Here is a 19132-nt window from a genome sequence, read left to right as displayed (position 1 = left end):
TATAATGTGTGTTTTATTAATATGTTATTTTGGGTAGTTAACTGGAAAACGAGAAGTATAGCTGTCCATCGGTGTTCTGAGGGATTATTCCAGGAACCCGGAGGATTCCAAAATCGCTGATCCTCGAGTACTTATGAAATCCTCCCGTATCATCTTTAGATTGCTTATAAAACATAATACAATGTAGACGCCTATGTAAATAGTTAAAAGCACACAACGGATTCAACGTTTGCTCTTTGGAACTTGCTGAAATTTTTTTTCCTTGAATATTTCTGATCTGCAGTTTGTTGAGTCTGCGGATACAGAATTTGCGCCTACAGAGGGCCAGCCAGTTTTAAAACATGGAATCCTTCTCATAAGATACCTTAGTGCAAGGATATCCTGTGTAAAAACATAACATGGGTAATATGTAAACTCTGATTCCATTTTAAGGTTGTTTTTTTCTTTAACTATTTAGGCATTCAGGATGGTGCAGCGTCTGACATACCGTCGTAGGCTGTCCTACAATACAGCCTCTAACAAAACCAGGCTGTAAGTATTTACACAGTTTAATACAGGTATTGTCATTTATTTGCGGAATGCTGAGCTGTTGTCTATTCTCTCACTTCCTAGGTCCCGAACCCCTGGTAATAGAATTGTTTACCTTTATACCAAGAAGGTTGGGAAAGCACCAAAATCCGCATGTGGTGTGTGCCCAGGCCGACTTAGAGGCGTAAGTGAACCTTTTCTATGAGTAACAAGGGTTGAACTCCTCCAAAAGGGAGTGAGTGAAGGAGAGGTCACCAGTAGAAGGGTGGGGGCTTACTAAGGGTTTGTGATCCAAATCTGAAGAACACAGGCTTTCTTTTAAAGCCTGTAAGACAAATACAGTGAAATGCTGTTTGGGTAGATCGTTAAATGTTTACACTTCACACTCATCAAATAGCAAGGAAAATTTCTGTTAAAGCTTCACAAAATATCTCAACATTTTCTTTATGCAGGTTCGTGCTGTGAGACCTAAAGTTCTCATGAGGTTGTCTAAAACGAAGAAACACGTCAGCCGAGCCTATGGTGGTTCCATGTGTGCTAAATGTGTCCGCGACAGGTAAGTGAAATCAGAGGGGCTGTCTTAAACAAGCGTGTGTGTTTGTGTGGTACTGCATGCTAATCATTAGAATAGTGAAAAAATAACAAAAGTTGCATATTCTAGAATCCTTCCTTGATTGGAGATAATTGGTGCTGTACAAATTTAAAAATTATATGTCTAAAGATTGTAGAAACAAAACAGCTGGGTATGGTTCTAATGTGGTTGGAGCAGAGCATTGTGGGAGATATTAGGAAAGGTAGAATGTCATAGGTCAGGAAGGGCCCTATAGGACAGGTTTTTGGTTTGATTCTTGCAAATGTGGGGATTGATGAGGTTTGAATAGGGTAGGGAAACCTTTGGGGTCCCCGAGACTGAATGTGCCCCAGTGTGGATAGTAAAGGCATTCAACAAAGGATGCATACTTGGAACGTTTTTTCTACTTTCTTCCTTAAGGCTAAGGAAATGGCACCTGCATGAACCCGAAGGCTGGACTGAGGGTAAAAGGGGTTATTGGGAGATTGTTGGCTCTTGTGGATATGCACAAGGATTGGTAGTGGCATGTGTGTGTGCTCAGTTGTATCTGACTATTTGCAACCCTGTGACTGTAGCCCATCAGGCTCCTCTTTGCATGGAATTTTCCAGACAAGAATACTGGAGTGGGTTGCCATTCCTTTCTCCAGATGGTGGCATAGGTAGGAGTAGGGTGTATAAGGATAATACTTCCTCAGTGGTTTTATGATAAGCACTGTCAAGGACTTGGCTGAGTGGGTAAGACTTGGAGCTCTCAACGCAGGGGCCCAGATTCTATCCCTGGTTGGGGAGCTGAGATCCTGCATGCCGAGCTTTGCAGCCGTTCCTGTTTTAAAAAGGAAAGCTGTCAAAAATCCATTGGGAAGGTATCAGTTTATTTACTTATTTTTTGTGGAAAACCCAAGACTTGTTGCTTCAAGTTTCATAGCTGGTTAGAGGATTCATCCCAGGTTTTATTGAGGCTCTTACTCTTAATTAACCCCACTGGCTACATTGTCTTCAAAGACATAAGTGGAAAGATTTGAGAGGTGTTGGTCTTTATAGGATAAATTGGTTCAGAGATGTGGTTTACTTTCAGTTTATTCAACTCGTTCTGTGAAATGATCTGGCTCAGTCCCTGTACCAAATCTGACCTCACTTTGCCTTTCAGAAGTTAATTTGTAAGGGGAGGTTAGGTGTGTTACATTGGTACAAATACAAGCAAGATATATATCACTTATACAGGAAAACTTAACTATGGTTGAAGTTAGGAGAAGAAACGACATTAAAGTAGCTGAGAATCTGGGGATAGTATTTGAGGTGGAACCTGAATGATGGGTAAGTTTTCAGAAGAGGTGAAGAGGGTATTGCCTACAGGGATTGAGCATGGTTCAGTCTGACACATTGAGATTCCAGAGGGAATGAGAAATGAAATTAGAAAGGAACAGTGGATGAATGGGTCGTGACTTTCAAGGTAGAGGAGCTCATTACCAGTCTTTGGTTCCCGGGCTTTGCTGAACGTAACCCCATGTGCATATTTTTTAAAAATGAGGCCCTAGCTTCTGGAGGTTTGGGTATAGGTCTGTAGCATAGCTTAAAGCATAGCGTTCGCTGTGACACTGCGGGAGTCTGTTTTGCTCTGAGTAAGAAGGATATCAGCTGTTTCTGTAGTGTGATTTCATCTGGGGTATCTGAAGGAGTTAGAAACCCCAGTGTTTTGAGGGTAGCCAGGGGTACCAGCAGGGCACATGGCAGGTGGGTTTCTGTGGGAGTTAAATGAGTGCTTTATCTGTGGAAGTAGCTTTAACAAATGGTAATAAGGACTTGTTATTTGCCAGGTTTTAACACACTGTAATAATAGTGATAAGTAAAAAGCTTTCCTCTCTCAACCCGGACCCTTGGCAGTGAAAGCTCAGAGTCCTAACCACTGGAACACCAGGAGATTCCCGTGTGTTTCCTCTCTAAATGGAAGTTCTAAAACATGTTGACGAATGTAGTAGTTTCATTAGTCTTGAATCCCAGTGATGAAATGAGGTGGTATAAAAGCTGTCATAAGTGACAGAGTCTCCTATGTGATGAATTTATAGTTTATCAGAAAGAGGTACTGCTGACATACAATTGAATTAACCTGTTTTAAGTTCCAGTGTAGGAAGGACACCTTAGGCTGAAAAGGTCTGTCCCTAAATAGAATCTGAGCTTTTAAGTTTTAAATCTGTACCTGTGTAGGTTTCCTTTAGTCTTCTGGGCATCTTAGCTGATTTTCTCTGTGTCTCCCCCACCTCCATTTATTGAAGTAAAATTAATTTACAGTGTTAAAATTAAAAGATGGTGATTTTTAAAAATTTATTTTTAATTGAAGGATAATTGCTTAACAATGTTGTGTTGGTTTCTGCCATACAACCCTGTGAACCAGCCATGAGTATACATACGTCCCCTTCCTCTTGAACCCCCCACCCTACGCAGTCTTTCATGAAACTTTTGCCTGTGTTAAATTGATTTTTAACATTTTCTTTTCTAGGATCAAGCGCGCTTTCCTTATTGAAGAGCAGAAGATCGTTGTGAAAGTATTGAAAGCACAAGCACAGAGTCAGAAAGCTAAATAAAAAATGAACCATTTTTGAGTAATAAATCAAAACGCCTCATCCTGTTACTTCTATTGTGATTTTTTAGTGTACAGGTTTGGTTTCTATGATAACTGGAGATTCCCCACACATACACCACAATTTTTAGTGGATCACTTTTTCTAAAAATAACTGGAGGTCAGTGATTGCTGGAATTTTTTGATGGTACCTCTAGACAACATGAAAATATGAACTGTAATGTATTCTCTTTGGCCACCTCATGCGACGAGTTGACTCACTGGAAAAGACTCTGATGCTGGGAGGGATTGGGGGTGGGAGGAGACAGGGACGACAGAGAATGAGATGGCTGGATGGCATCACCGACTCGATGGACATGAGTTTGAGTGAACTCCGGGAGTTGGTGATGGACAGGGAGGCCTGGCGTGCTGTGATTCATGGGGTCGCAAAGAGTCGGACACGACTGAGTGACTGAACTGAATGTATTCTCTTAGAGGCTATGTTATATTGTTCCTGTTAATAAATAATGTGAGAGTGTTAGTCGCCCAGTTGTGTTCGACTCTTTGTGACCCCATGGACTGTAGCCCACAAGGCTCCTCTGGAATTCTCCAGGCAAGAATACTGGAGTGGGTAGCCATTCCCACCTCCAGGGGTGGGACCAGGGTCTCTTGCATTAATTGCAGGTTATAGCTCATTCTTGCAGTATTTAGACTATCAGTGGACTTCCCTGGTGACTCAGCTGGTAGAGAATCTGCCTGCAATGCAGGAGGCCCAGGTTCCATCCCTGGGTCAGGAAGAGCCCATGGAGAAAGGAATGGGAACCTGCTACTGTCCATGGGGTTGCAGAGTCTGACATGACTGAGCAGCTAACACTTTTAAGTCTATCAGGTATTCTTGAAAGTGGTCTACATAAGCTCTTCTGAATTTTCTTCCAAGATAGTTCTAGTCATTTCTTAAGACATGTCAAGCTTATTTCCCATCTCAAGGGAGAGTAGAAAGCAGGTGCTGTTTTCATAAGCCTAGAAGCTGGAAAAGTATCTGAATTCTGTAAAATTTGACTTTTTTCCATTTTGGTGTTTACTGTTACTAATATTATGAGACTCAAGTGTTGTGAAGAGGAGTGTTTTCTCTTGATTAAAATCAAGACCATGCCCTTTAACATTTTTGCAGAAGAGGCAAGGCAAAATTAAGTGGCCAGGTGGCACTTGAACTCAGGGCCATTATAAATTTATTAATGATACTTAATAGCATCTCCATAGCACTTAACATCTTAATTTAGTGTGGGACCCAGCTATCGTGTGACGATTTCTGGGTTACATGTGAAGGGTAAATGGAGGTGTAGGTTACATAGATTACCCAGAGCCACTTGTGTTGCTAGAATATTTGCAAGTGGTGTGTTGAGTGATTGAAGCACCCCAGTAAACACTAGCATAAGAAACAATAGCCGAAGCCCTTTATTGTCAGTCTTGGGACAATTCATCAGCCTTCCCTAAACACCTGCCAATCCCAAGAACTGTTAACCAGGATAATAAAATTATGTTTAATCACTAAAATTTCTACTGGGGATATAATTGAAAAATGGATTCTGAGGTAGATCAAGCCCTTCTCTGCTCTAGGCTGATGTGTACTGCATGGACATGTGATCCTATAGTGCTGTATTTGATAAAAATTTAGTTAAAAGTTGGTACTTTCAAAATAAATTCAGTTACTCGATTGGCTTATAGAGTAAATAGGTGTTAAAAGTCTTGAGTAGCTCAGCATGAGTTCCTGTCTGCCAGGATTCTTCCTACTAAAGACAGTTCCACTGAACAACTTGACAACACGGAAGAAATGAGGACTAGTAAGTTTCTGCAAAATAAGTGGATTAACTTAGAAATTTGAGAAAGTCAAAGCATTAACGTTTCATGTTTTAGATGGGTTTTTGTTCAGTGGCTCAGTTCTGTCCAACTCTGCGATCCCGTGGACTACAGGATGCTAGGTTTCCCCATCCATTTCCTGGAGCTTGTCCATCACTCATGTCCAGTGAGTCGGTGATGCCATCAAACCATCTCATCCTATGTTGTCCCCTTCTGCCTTCAATCTTTCCCAGCATCAGGGTCTTTTCCCAGGGTCAGTTTCAGTATACAGATTATCATTTTTAACAGTTTGATATCTCTCCTTCCATTTTGTTTTCTATTTATTATTTTTTAAATTTAGGTTTTTTTTTGTTTGTTTGGCAGTGCTGTGCAGCTTATGGGATTTTAGTTCCCCAATCGGATCCAACTGGAGACCTAGTAGTGACGTGCCAAGTCTAACCACTGGACTGCCAGGGAATTCCCAAGTTACATATCTTAAATAAAAGTTGTGGAACTTCCCTAGTGGTCCAATGGTTAAGAATCCACCTTACAGTGCAGGGATGCGGGTTCAATCTCTGATCTGAGAACCAAGATCCCACGTGCCAAGGGGCAACTAGAGCCCCCTCTGCAACTAAAGACAGCCCACCTGCTTGGCGGCAAATAGCCAGCTCGCGGGCAATGAAGACCCAATGCCGCCAAAAGAAAAAAAATTCGACTATATGTGTAAATATTCAACCCTTCCCTACTTCAACCCCTCAGAGCAGATTTCTTTCAAAATAATTATTTTAGTGACTACATATGCCATCAAATCTATGGAGCGTAATGTCAGTAGTTCCTTTCATTTGAACTTTTGGGCTGTTGCCATTTTTTCTCTGTTTTAACACTTGTGCACATTTTTATACAGCTTTCTATTTCATCTATGCCAATCTTTTTTAATTCATAAACTTGTACGGGAGTACAGTACTTCACTAGTCAACTTTAATTATTAGGGTTACAGTGATGTTTCCTAAGGGTCCTAACTCAGGCTGCCATACAAATTACCATACACCGGGTGACTTAAACATCAGACGTTGATTTCTCACATTTCTGGAGACTGCGAAGTCCAAGGTGCCAGCAGGTTGTTCTTGGTGAGGACCCCCCACTGTTCCCAGTAGGCCAATGGCTGTTTTCTTGTGTCTTCACATCATGGACAGGGGAGAGGGAAGAAAGCTCCCTTCTGCCTTTTCTTGTGTGCGTTCTCAGCTGTGTCCGATTCTTTGGGACACTATGGACTGTAGCCCGCCAGGCTCCTCTGTCCATGGGATTCTCCAGGCAAGAACACAGGAGTGGGTTGCCATTTCCTGCTTTAGAGGATCTTCCCGACCCAGGGATTGAGCCTGTGTCTCCTGCATCTCCTGCATTGGGAGGCTGGTTCTTTGGCACTGAGCCACCTGGGAAGCCCTTACAAACCTGGGGAAGCACAAACACGCAGTCCCCAAGACGGGATGTGAAATGTGCCTAATTGGTGACCATTTGTCACCTGTCTTAGCCACTAAGTTTTTAACCACAGACTGCACTTCCTGCTCCTTTCGCTGAGGCAGGTCCTCTTCACCTCACCCTCTCGCACCCTCTGATCCAGCTCGAAGGACCGCAGAGTTCGTCTTGTGATGTGTAGACACAGAACAGGGAAGACTGCTGTGAACATAGTATCCACCCCGTCCAAATGACCAAAATGGATTCTGCACTGTTCGAGGTTTTGATTTTGTAAAGAAAACGAAGCTTTTATTAAATCCAGTTCTGTGTGTGTGACTTAAAGTATTCTTGACAGGTTCCTAAAAAGACATGTGAATGTAGTCAGCGGTTTCTTTTTAAAGTCTAGTATTTCTCCTTCCATTGAATTACTTATAAATTCTATTAGAAGAATTGGGGTGGGGTGGGGAGTTCTTTCACCCTTAAAAGCAGAAAGTCTCCATATGTTTAAATAAATCAAGTTTATTTTCAGCGGTGTCAATGGCATACCTACAGATTTTACACTAGTGATTTGTAACTTGGGCTCCCAGAATTTTAATAGTCAGGGCTATGTCTGGCTTTAACTGTTAACTATCTTATCACACCAATTAAAATAATATACAATTCCTGTGGCGTAAGACTGTGAAGCAGAGCTGGACATTATGATTTTTTTCTTGGAGTTAGATTACTTATTGTCAGTGAGAGTCCTATAGTTATGCGATATTACCAATAGAACCACTGGACTGTGGACCCAGCTTATCCCAGCTGTGTGAGTCAGTTGTGTGCATCTCTTTCCAGCTCTGTGTTCAGTGATCTCAGTTTGGTGCCTTGAAATTGGTATGGAAGGAGTATTTACACCTGGGAAATCAGCAGGTGCTACAAAATTCTTTTTCCCCTTCCAAGGAACTTGATGTTTATATTACCAGCAAGTCACTGGATATTATCCAAATTACAGTCTATTATCACAAGTTAGGTATGATTTTGTTGGTACCAGGAGTTCTCTATATATCTGGTCCATGTTTGATTATTATTTGCCCTTAAATTTTTTTGTAATGAATTCTTAATATGTTGAATCTACGAATATTCTGAAATTTGATTTTATAAATGACAGTGAGTCTTTTATTGAATCCAGTTCTGTGAATATGGAGAAAATTTAAAATCTTGAAATGTTGAAAGTTTGATTTCTTTTAGCAATAATAAACACTTTATTTGAAACCAAGAGTAGAAAAGTTAAGACTCCATGAGTTTCCTTTTTAAAGGATGATATCAGCAATAATTCTGGATCAAAAGATACTTTCTGGTTTCCAAAATATTAGCTAGTCAATAATTTTGAGTAAGTCTTAAATGTTTCTGGTTAATTTGAAGGACTATGTAAATATTTTGCCATACATTTAATTACTTTATAACTTGTTTCAGATTTCATTCATTCACTCAACAAATATTTATAACAAACTATTACGTTCCAGGTGCTGATTGCAGCCAGGAAATTAAAAGACGCTTACTCCTTGGAAGGAAAGTTATGACCAACCTAGATAGCATATTAAAAAGCAGAGACATTACTTTGCCAACAAAGGTCCGTCTAGTCAAGGCTATGGTTTTTCCCGTGGTCATGTATGGATGTGAGAGTTGGACTGTGAAGAAAGCTGATCGCCGAAGAATTGATGCTTTTGAACTGTGGTGCTGGAGAAGACTCTTGAGAGTCCGTTGGACTGCAAGGAGATCCAACTAGTCCATTCTAAAGGAGATCAGTCCTGGGTGTTCATTGGAAGGACTGATGCTAAAGCTGAAACTCCAATACTTTAGCCACCTCATGCGACTAGTTGACTCACTGGAAAAGTGTCTGATGCTAGGAGGGATTGGGGGTGGGAGGAGACAGGGACGACAGAGAATGAGATGGCTGGATGGCATCACCGACTCTATGGACATGAGTTTGAGTGAACTCCAGGAGTTGGTGATGGACAGGGAGGCCTGGCGTGCTGTGATTCATGGGGTCGCAAAGAGTTGGACACGACTGAGCGACTGAACTAAACTGAACTGATTACATTCCAGGAACAATGTTGCTGGGTAAACATTAATATAATTGTCAACAAAGCAAACTCTTCCCCTGCTCTCATGGTAAGTGGGGGACTTGGTTAAATGAGGATACAAATATGTTTTTAATTGCACACATTAGAATAAAAACCAAAAAGAAGTACACAGCACTGTGAAACCGTGTAAGAAAGGAACCTCATTGGGAGTGAAGCCAGACTTTTCAGAGGAAGTCCCATTTAAGCTCAGAGCAAGGAGATGTTAGCTGAGTGACAAGAAGGGAGAACATTTTAGATGTAAGAACCAACATGTCCAAATGCCCTAAGTCAAGAAACAATTTGTATAAAAAACATAAAAACAATACATGCAATGCAATTCATTCTCAATATTTCAGTTCAGTTCAGTTCAGTCGCTCAGTCGTGTCCGACTCTCCGCGACCCCATGAATCACAGCACGCCAGGCCTCCCTGTCCATCACCAACTCCCGGAGTTCACTCAAACTCATGTCCACAGAGTCGGTGATGCCATCCAGCCATCTCATTCTCTGTCGTCCCCTTCTCCTCCCGCCCCCAACCTTTCCCAGCATCAGAGTCTTCCAGTGAGTCAACTCGTCGCATGAGATGGCCAAAGTATTGGAGTTTCAGCTTTAGCATCAGTCCTTCCAATGAACACCCAGGACTGATCTCCTTTAGAATGGACTGGTTGGATCTCCTTGCAGTCCAAGGGACTCTCAAGAGTCTTCTCCAACACCACAGTTCAAAAGCATCAATTCTTCGGCGATCAGCTTTCTTCAGTATTTAGAGCTCAGTAAATTTGTGTGTGAGCAAATTGTTAATCACGGAGAAGGAGCATCCGTGTTAGCACATAGATTTAAGTCCACCTGTGTCCCTGCAGTCAAAAGATCTGTGCCACTTTTTCCTTCCTACGTGAGACCAGTGACAGAAAAGCTTTCCTAAACTGTTTATTTCAGTTAGGAGCAAAGACACTCCTGTGCATCAGAGGATATTTAAATTATGCTATCCCCTAGATAATTTAGGCATCAACCTACTATTAAGGAGAAAAATCATCAAAATTATTGACTCAATTCCCCTGATATTCACTCAGCTTTTCTATTCCTTGGCCTGTGCAAATAGCCTCAGGGCTATGCCCTGTTTCTCTCTCTTTCTTTGGTTGGAAATAAGTTTACAGCTTGACATGCCTATCGAATAAATGGTCTTAAAGAAAATCCAAATGTTTACTACATTTTCCAGTAAGTTCTGTAAAGACTTTGTAAACCATATTGTCTCTGTTGCAGCTGCTCAGTTTTACCGATGGAGTGGTGGAAGCAGCCATAGTCAGTACTGAAATGAATGGTCATGGCTCTGTTCCAATAGAGTTTTATTTACAAAACTGATGTTGGGTCAAAAGTGGCCTGCAAGTTGTAAACTGTGGACCTTCCCTGCTCTAGATGACTCCCGCTTCCAGTTACAGCTGCCAGCTGACCAACTACATGAGAAACCTCAAGCAAGACCAGCAGAAAACTGCCTGGTTGAATCTAGTCAACCCAAAGGACAGTGAGAGAAAAATAAAACAATTTTTCTATCACACTAAATTTTAAGGTGGTTGGTTATACAGCAATATACCACTGAAATAGTTCAATGGTCTTTAAATATTTTTTTGCTTGTATATTCTGTAAAAAATTTTGTAAAGCTATACAGACCCTCGCATGTTTTTAGATTATCATCCAAAATTTTTCATTATAAATTTAAAATCATTGCAAAGGATATCATTACAAACATAGTAAAGGTATGAATATTTCTTTTCAAAATTATTCTATCACTTTTTTTTTTCAAAACTGTACAGAAAAGTATAAGGACAAAATAAAAGTTACTCAAAATCCCTCTACCATGTAATGACTATATTTTGATATAGTCACTTTTTAAATATATCAGATGGAAGTTACACAGCAACCTTTTTTTAAAAAAGGAATAAGCTCTTTTAACAATTGGAAGTTTTATAGTCTTCCTTCTTGACTTATATTACCATTCCATTTCCTCTAAGGAATTTTAAACCATGTTTTCATGTTGGGAGTCTTTTCCTGATTGGTAATTCCACAATTCTGTCTCTAAGAAAGAAAAAGCAAGTGAGAAAAGTGTGGAGTCTTAACACCCATTTGTCCTCTGGATAAAGCAAGGCATCACTGCTTTTTCAACCCTGACCTCTTTGCTTTCAAGGGACTCTTTCTCAGGAATGATCCGTTTGACAATTTGGGAAGATAAAAGAGGTGAGGATGTTAAATTTAAATGGCCATCACCCCCATCTGACCCTGTTCTATTGGGTTGGCCAAAAATTTCATTCAGGTTTTTCTGTAACCTCATGAAAAAATACAAAGTAACTTTTTGGCCAACCCAATATCTGAATTCAGGTCATCCCAATGTGGGCCAGGATATCCTGCCCCAATATCAAACATCTCCCTGTGCGTAAGTCAGGGAAAGATACAAAGCCCTGTGACTGCTGTGCTTCAGCCACTGGATGGGGCTCGAGGGTGAATATGATAACACGGTGCCTTCCAGGAGCTTGTAGTTTAGCTTTTTAGTTCAGCCATGTATGATTCTTGTGTAATTAGTTTAAATCAGTGGTTCAAACTGGAATGACACCTATGAGGCATTTTGTCAGGGGATTGACATATTCTGTAATGTACAGGACAGTCCTGCTCAACAAACCATCCTGGGTCCTATGTGACTCTCCAGGACCCAATCAGATTTTTGTGTAGGTGAGAAACCTGCTTACAATTATCTCAACCTTCGTAAACACCATTTGAATATAAACAAAGTTTTTTTGCATCATTTTAGTAAATTCTAAAATTTCTGGGAATGCACTATGTCAAACCAGGGAGATTATATTTCTCTTCCAAACATTATCTGGAGAAATTTAACATTTTGGAAAAAAGAAATAACAATGAATAAAGTTTTAAAGTTTTGCAAGGGAATCTAAGATTCACAATTTCTAGACAAAACTGTAAATGTATGGGTGAATGTATTGGTTTATATTTTTTCTTAAATCTTTGATTCTGGATATTGTTTTCACAAAATCTGTTTAACAATAACTTAATTTGTGGCTTAATGTATAAATTGATCATGGTCTGAAAAGAGCACCATGATTTCTAAGTGCTTTGCTTTCCGAGCAAGTTAGAGAGAATTACTCTGGCAATTGAGAGACTCCAAAGTGCTTTCAGTACACTGGTGTTTAGAGAGTTCTCTTTGATGGCATGAAGAACTGACATCAATTCGTTCAACAAATATTGACCCTGCACTGGTTGTGTGCAGGCACTAAGCCAGTGCTTACCCTGGGAAGAGTTTCTGGAGTCTCTCATCTGTTTCCCTTACCCCTCTTTCCACGCAAGTAGGCGTGTGGCTTGGAGTATTCGACAAAATTTCACAGGTTCCACTAGTGTTGTTCTGTGACCTTGAGAAGTTGCTTAAATTCTCTGAGCCTCTGCTTTATGGACTCTTCAAGTGTTAGTCGCTCAGTTGTGTCCGATTCTGTGCGACCCCGAGGACTGTAGCCCGCCAGGATGCTCTGTCAATAGAATTTCCCAGGCAAGAATCCTGGAATGGGTAGCCATACCCTTCTCCAGCGGGATCTTCCTAAACCAGGGATCGAACCCGGGTCTCCTGTAATGCAGACAGATTCTTTACTGTGTGAGTCACCAATGAGTATAAAAATACTCCACTTCCAAAAGTTTTAAAGAACTTGGTATCTAGCAGGGAATTAACAAACATTTGCTCTGGGTCCTTTTCCACTTCTCTTCAAAACCTAACCTCATTTCTCTAGTAATCAGTGATGTTGAGAATCTTCTCATGTGTAGTGCAGGAAGCTCAGCTTGGTGCTCTGTGATGACCTAGATGGGTGGGGGTCATCCATCTAGGGATTGGGAGGAAGGTCCCAAAAGGAGGGGAAATATGTATACCTATAGCTGATACTGGCTTCCCTGGTGGCTCAGACAGTAAAGAATCTGCCTGCAATGCAGGAGACTTGGGTTTGATCCCTGGATTGAGAAGATCCCGTTGGAGAAGGGAATGGCTATCCATTCCAGTTTTCTTGCCTGGAGAATTCCATAGATAGAGGAGACTGGCAAGCTACAGTCCATGGGGTCCGAAAGAGGCAGACATGGCTGAGCGACTAACACATATAGCTCATTCACTTTGTTGTATGGCAGAAACCAGCATAACATTGTAAAGCAACTATACACCAATTAAAACAAAAAACAAAACTGATCTCAGAACACATCTGCCAATAGCCGTGTGTGAACATGAGTTAGTATGTTCCCTCTAGAACTATTTACATTTTAGCTTCAAAATTTCTGCCAGTGGGTTGACAGACTGACTTCTGCTAAAGGAATTTCAAGCAGGTGAAGCTAGTAGTTCAATCTGCTAGGAGTCAAGGAACACACAAACTATTAAATATAAATACAAAGCTAACATGGTCATGGTCAAAGCAAGCTGCAATCACTAGCTCTTTACAAAGAGACGTCAGGGGCCTGAAGGAGGATTGTCACAGGAAACTTCCCTTTCTGTTTTAAAAATCTGAGCATTGCCGTATAGACAGTCCAGATCACTTAAGAATCTGCTGGGGAGTTTTTGTTAGTTTTGCTTAAAAAAGAACCAGAATTTACTGTCTCATAATTATGAAGCTAGCAAACTAAAATCAAGGTCTTGGCCGGGTTCTGCTCCCTCTGAGACCCTGAATAGAACTCTTCCTAGTTCCTGGTTATTGCTGGCAGTCCTTGACATTTCTTGGCTTGTAGCCATATAAATCCACTATCTACTTCTGTCAGCCCACGGCTGTCTTCACATAGTGCCTCTAAGAACCTGCTGGGGAGTTTTTTTGGTTATTTATTTATTTATTTTGGTCATCCTGCTCAGCATGCAGGATGCGATATCTTAGTTCCATCTCAGGGATTGAACTCTTGCCCCTTGCGGTGCAAGTGCAGAGTCTTAACCACTGGATCTCCAGGGAAGTCCCTGGGAGATGTTTTAAATGCAGTTTCCTGAGCTCCACCTAAGACTTCCTCAATCAGAAGCTCCAAAGATCGGGCCAAGGACCTGCACTTTACCAAGATCATCCTAGTTGATCCTCACAGAGATGGATCTTGGACCACCCTTTCCCAAGTTACTGTAGAAAGGACAGTTGATGCTGAATAACACAGGTTTAAATTGTGCGGGTCCACTTATTCATGGATTTTTTTAAATATAGAAACTACAGTACTACAGGATCTGCAGTCGGTTGAATCCACCGATGCAAAACCACAGATACTGACGACTGGCTGTAAGTCACGCTCAGATGTTCTACAACCCCCTGTGTTGTTCAAGGGTCAGCTGTGCACAATTTGGTGTGAGATGAACGTGGCTTTAAGTATTAGGTCCATCATTAACCAGTTAGGTGACTGAACAAGTGTCTTCCTCTCTCTGAAGTCTTAGCCACCTCGCCTATAAAATGAAGAGACTCTAGCTTCAAGGTTCAGTGAAATATCCTGTGTTATCCACACCATAGAACACATGATGTTTTCCTGCTTCCGGCCCCAAAGCTGCCTTCTCATATATTTATGGAGGAGCAAGCGCAGTGCATGAAGATGGTCTTTGCATTTGGAATGATTAAAGACAAGTGATAACTTTGGAAACAGACTGAAAAGGCAAGTGATGTCCTTTTCTATCATATTTTACCCACAATGATTTTTTTTTTCTCTCTCTCTTTGTAAGGAATTATACCCACACCCCGCCTGAAAGTGCCAAGCTGTATTTGATTAGTTCTGGGCAGAAGCACGTTAGGGCATCTGAAAACCACAACTGGAGACATCTATTCTGATGGGCCTAATGCTCTGGGTATTTCCTTTCAACCGAACTTGGAGGGGGGAAGTACTTTGATATAATGTACATATGGAAATATTTTACAACATTCTTAAAAAGTTAGATATTTTATTCGGTATATATAAAGCATACTTTTCTCTCCACTGTGTGCAAACATGGATAAATCAATGTCTTCTAGAGTCCCTTGTCATTTCCAAGCTAGAATTGTTTTGTTTTGTTAAATCGGTTTCAGTGCCTAGAAGGACCGAACTGACAGCCCCAGAGACAACCCTCTTTTCTCTGGGCTTCTGGCAAACAGCAGGAGCAGCTGCTGTTCAAATGTCCCCCAGATAGCTCACCTCTGGAAAGATCGTTTCTGGAGGTGAGAAGGTGCTTTGATTTCTCCTCCACTCTGAAATGTGTGGGCAGGGGTGGCGGCAGTGTGGTGAGCCGCTTACTCAGGCCTTCGGTTTTCAGGCCACTGCCACATTTCACATGTGCAACTAAATAGCGATCTGCATTCTGGTTCGCATTCTTCTGAAAAGATTAAAGTCTCTTGCTTTAAATGCTGCTCCTAATCGTGGGGTAAAACATTCCTTGGAAAATACTCTTCATCACAAGAGTTTACTAATAGTGATTACTTTCAGGGAAAAAGGATGGGGACAGGAAGGAGATGATAAGCGGGAGATGGCATCTGATTTTCATGTTTTTAGTCCTTTGTACTCTGAATTTTATAACTCTGAACAGGTGATCTTATTTGGAAAAAAACCAAACAAGCAGAAATCATCTGTATGAAGGTGCTGGAGGCCACTGTTGCTATTTATTCTTTAAAAATTTCTATATTGAAAATGAATTCTATTAAGTTTACTTTTCAAACCTTAACTAGAAATTTCCCCTTTTTTAGGATTTAATAACTAAAACTTGCCAGACAAATGCACATTTCTGTTCTCGCTTTTAGTCTGTATGATTTGCAAAGTAACTAAATATAAAAGTAAATATCCTGGATTTGCTATTTAATTCATCTGAAAATACTGCTTTCACAAGATTTTTCTTTCATCATTAAAAGAGTAAACCATTCGCATTTTAAAGATAGGCTTCACTGTGTGAGAAGCAGCCTTTTCCATTTGTGTAATATTTCATTGCGCTTATTTAATCACGACATTGAGGCAAGTTTCTTTTAAATAAGTTTGCCCTTTCATTATGCCAGTGAATATTGTTTTATAAATCTCAAAGTATCAAAAATACATTTGGGTGAAGTTTTCAAAATACATTTGGGTGAAGTTAAAATTGTAAACGCTGCGATTCATGGGGTCGCAAAGAGTCGGACACGACTGAGGGACTGAACTGAACTGAAAACTGTAAACTGTGGTTTTTATAAAAGAGAACTTCTGCCCTGCTGTGGCCACAGAAAGGAATTACATGTGGGCAGCTGTCAGATAAATGGTTCCTGAGTTGAATTGCAACAGCTTTGCAGGAAAGTTAAAAAAGTGTACAGATTTACAGTTATTTCCCTTCAACAAATTTAGAGTAAAATGAATGTGTGTGTATATATACACACACACATGTATAATTTATATTACAAATAACTTGAGAGTACGGCTTCCATCCCTGAGTGAGTGGGTGAAAGTCACTCGGTCGAGGCTGACTCTTTCGACCCCGTGGGCTGTAGCCCCTCAGGCTCCTCTGTCCATGGACTTCTCCAGGCAAGAATACCGGGGTGGCTACAGCCATTCTCTTCTCTGGGGGATCTTCCTAAATCATGGATGGAACTCGGGTCTCCCACATCGCAGGCAGATTCTTTACTGTCTGAACCACCAGGGAAGCCCATATATATCTAATTCATTCTACATATTAATTAGTTAACTCTTAAAAATCTGATCCCTATGTTCCACAGTAATCCACTCTGCACACTGGTGTCTCAAAGTCTTTACCGCTCTCCTCAGCCCAGCACTCACTCCAGGTTTTCTAATAACGTCTCAAAGTATGGAAAACACTAGGTGTGAGCTTCTGGAGCTCCCTGGCCCTCTTTGGCACCTTTAAACTTTAATGTACGACAAAGTGTGGGCTTTGTAATCAGGTAGCCAGGGCTACTTTCGAACTGTGTTGAGTTTAGTATGTTTTCAATCTCTATAAACCTCAGTTTCCTCACCTGGAAAAATGGAATCAATAATGCCTATTGGGTTGTTTAAATATGACAGCTTAACAGGACACTAAGTGTTGATTGACTTCCTTATGCCACTAACCTTCTTGCTGCTCTCTTTCTTTGATGGGTCAAATCTTTCCCAAGGTAAGCTTCACCCCTGGTGGGCTCCCTCCACACACTCTCCCCACGGCCCTACTATTGTTCTGTTACTTAAGCCCCTCTCCTTCAGTCCCTCCCTGTCCACAGTTTTCTTTCCCCCAGATGTACCCAAGTTCCCACCATCTTTGAAAACCCCTCTCTGCCACCACCTCCTCTTCCTTTCATACCCAGCTGTATTGGGAGGGATAGACTCTATATTGATTCACTACTTTTATTTTTTTTAATTCCCATTCACTTCTTTCCTCTGCAGTCTGGCTTCTCCTGCCACCATAGTACTAAAATTAGCAAATTAATTCACCGAACTTTGATCATGATACCATATTCTAGGACTGTGCCTAGTCATGGAGTCAGATCCCTACTCAAGCCACCATAATATTGTATACTCAACAAAATACTCACTGATCAAAAGTTGCTGCTGCTGCTAAGTCACTTCAGTCGTGTCCGACTCTGTGCGACCCCATAGACGGCAGCCCATCAGGCTCCCCCATCCCTGGGATTCTCCAGGCAAGAATACTGGAGTGGATTGCCATTTCCTTCTCCAATGCATGAAAGTGAAAAGTCAAAGTGAAGTTGCTCAGTCGTGTCCGACTCTTAGCAACCCCATGGACTGCAGCCTACCAGGCTCCTCCATCCATGGGGTTTTCCAGGCAAGAGTACTGGAGTGGGGTGCCATTGCCTTCTCTGGATCAAAAGTTACCAATGCCCAATGGTCAAACCCAGTGGCTTCTGTTCAGTTTCACTCTATGTGATTTGCTAGAGGCTGGTGCTCCTGAGCTTTATCTGCTCCTTCTCCCCCTGGGCCCTTTGATCTTGCTGTATCTACCTTGTATTAACCTCTTAATCATGTGGATGATTCCCTAGGCATCGTCTTTGGCTGTCTTCCCTCTCACTCTTTTAACTTTACTCTGTGAGCCTCCTATAAATATAGCCACATTCGGTGGATGTGTGAGGGCACTTTTCTGGGAAGAGAGCTCATGGCTTGTATCAGCAAGGAAATTTGTGATCCCTCCAAACAAAAGCCCTGCCCGCTCCATTTCATATCTTAGCAGTTCATCCACTGGTATGGCTCCCACCATTACCCAGTCACTCCTGGATCTCTAAACCTAGACTCTTTCCCAACCCTACTAAGGTCCAACCCTGCAGGGTCCTCCTAGAACAGCAGTTCTCACCAGCGGATGGCAGGACCTCCGCCTCCTGCTCCCTGCATCTCTCTCTGAGGGGCCTCTGTGTGGGCTGGGGGTGATGGGCAGGGAGTGCACCTGTAATCAAAGTCCCTGGGGAAAGCCCTCCGACGTGGCTTTTGTATCCATGTAAGGTGTTCTTGCCTGGAGAATCCCAGGGATGGGCGAGCCTGGTGGGCTTCCGTCTATGGGGTCACACAGAGTTGGACACACTGAAGTGACTTAGCAGCAGCAGCAGCAAGCACTGCATGACACCTGCCATTCCCCCAGGCTCCTCCTCCTGCTCCAGGAAAACCTTCCTGTTTGGTCCAGATCTTGGACAAAGCTGCAGAGTTGCCTGGGCCATTATTACACAGTTCATTTTTACCAAGCCTCATATCTATTTGCTGATCAAAATCACCTGATTTTACCTGTGAGAGATGCTTTTTAATCTTTCCATCACCACCAGCCTCCCTGCCCTCTCCACTCCCCAGTCTATCGCACACTCATCAGCTCCCACCCAGAGTCCCCATGAAGGTCCTGAAAGGTCTCTCTGCTTCATGTCTTTATGCTGTTTCATCTGTCTTTCAGACACACAACTGACTATTTCAATTATTTTTATATTTTTATTTATTTTTTTGCCTTTTTTTTTTTACTTCACTGGAAGCAAATTACCTTACATTAATATATTGGTTGGTTTTGCCATACATTGACACGAATCCTCCCCGGGTGTACATGTGTTCCCCCTCTTGAACCCCGCTCCCACCTCCCTCTTCCCCATATCCTCCCTCCAGGTCATCCCCGTGCACCAGCCCCAAGCATCCTGTATCATGCATCGAAC

The 19132-nt window shown here is 41.7% G+C and overlaps 1 protein-coding gene across 1 annotated transcript; it reads left to right on the top strand.

Moving 5' to 3' along the window:
- The first annotated feature begins 374 nt into the window (after window positions 1-374).
- Window positions 375-3725, top strand: RPL34 (ribosomal protein L34). Its single transcript, XM_055434963.2, has 4 exons — window positions 375-531; window positions 613-712; window positions 981-1084; window positions 3594-3725. Exons 1-4 carry the CDS (start codon window positions 467-469, stop codon window positions 3676-3678), a joined length of 354 nt encoding a protein of 117 aa, XP_055290938.1. The 5' UTR covers window positions 375-466; the 3' UTR covers window positions 3679-3725.
- Window positions 3726-19132: the final 15407 nt, after the last annotated feature.

Source organism: Moschus berezovskii, chromosome 5 (genome assembly GCF_049115385.1).
Source record: "Moschus berezovskii isolate FMDL1 chromosome 5, NW_MosBer_1.0, whole genome shotgun sequence".
Taxonomy (NCBI): Eukaryota; Metazoa; Chordata; class Mammalia; order Artiodactyla; family Moschidae; genus Moschus; species Moschus berezovskii.
Note: the sequence above shows the minus strand (reverse complement) of the source record. Positions and strands in the feature narration are given on the sequence as shown.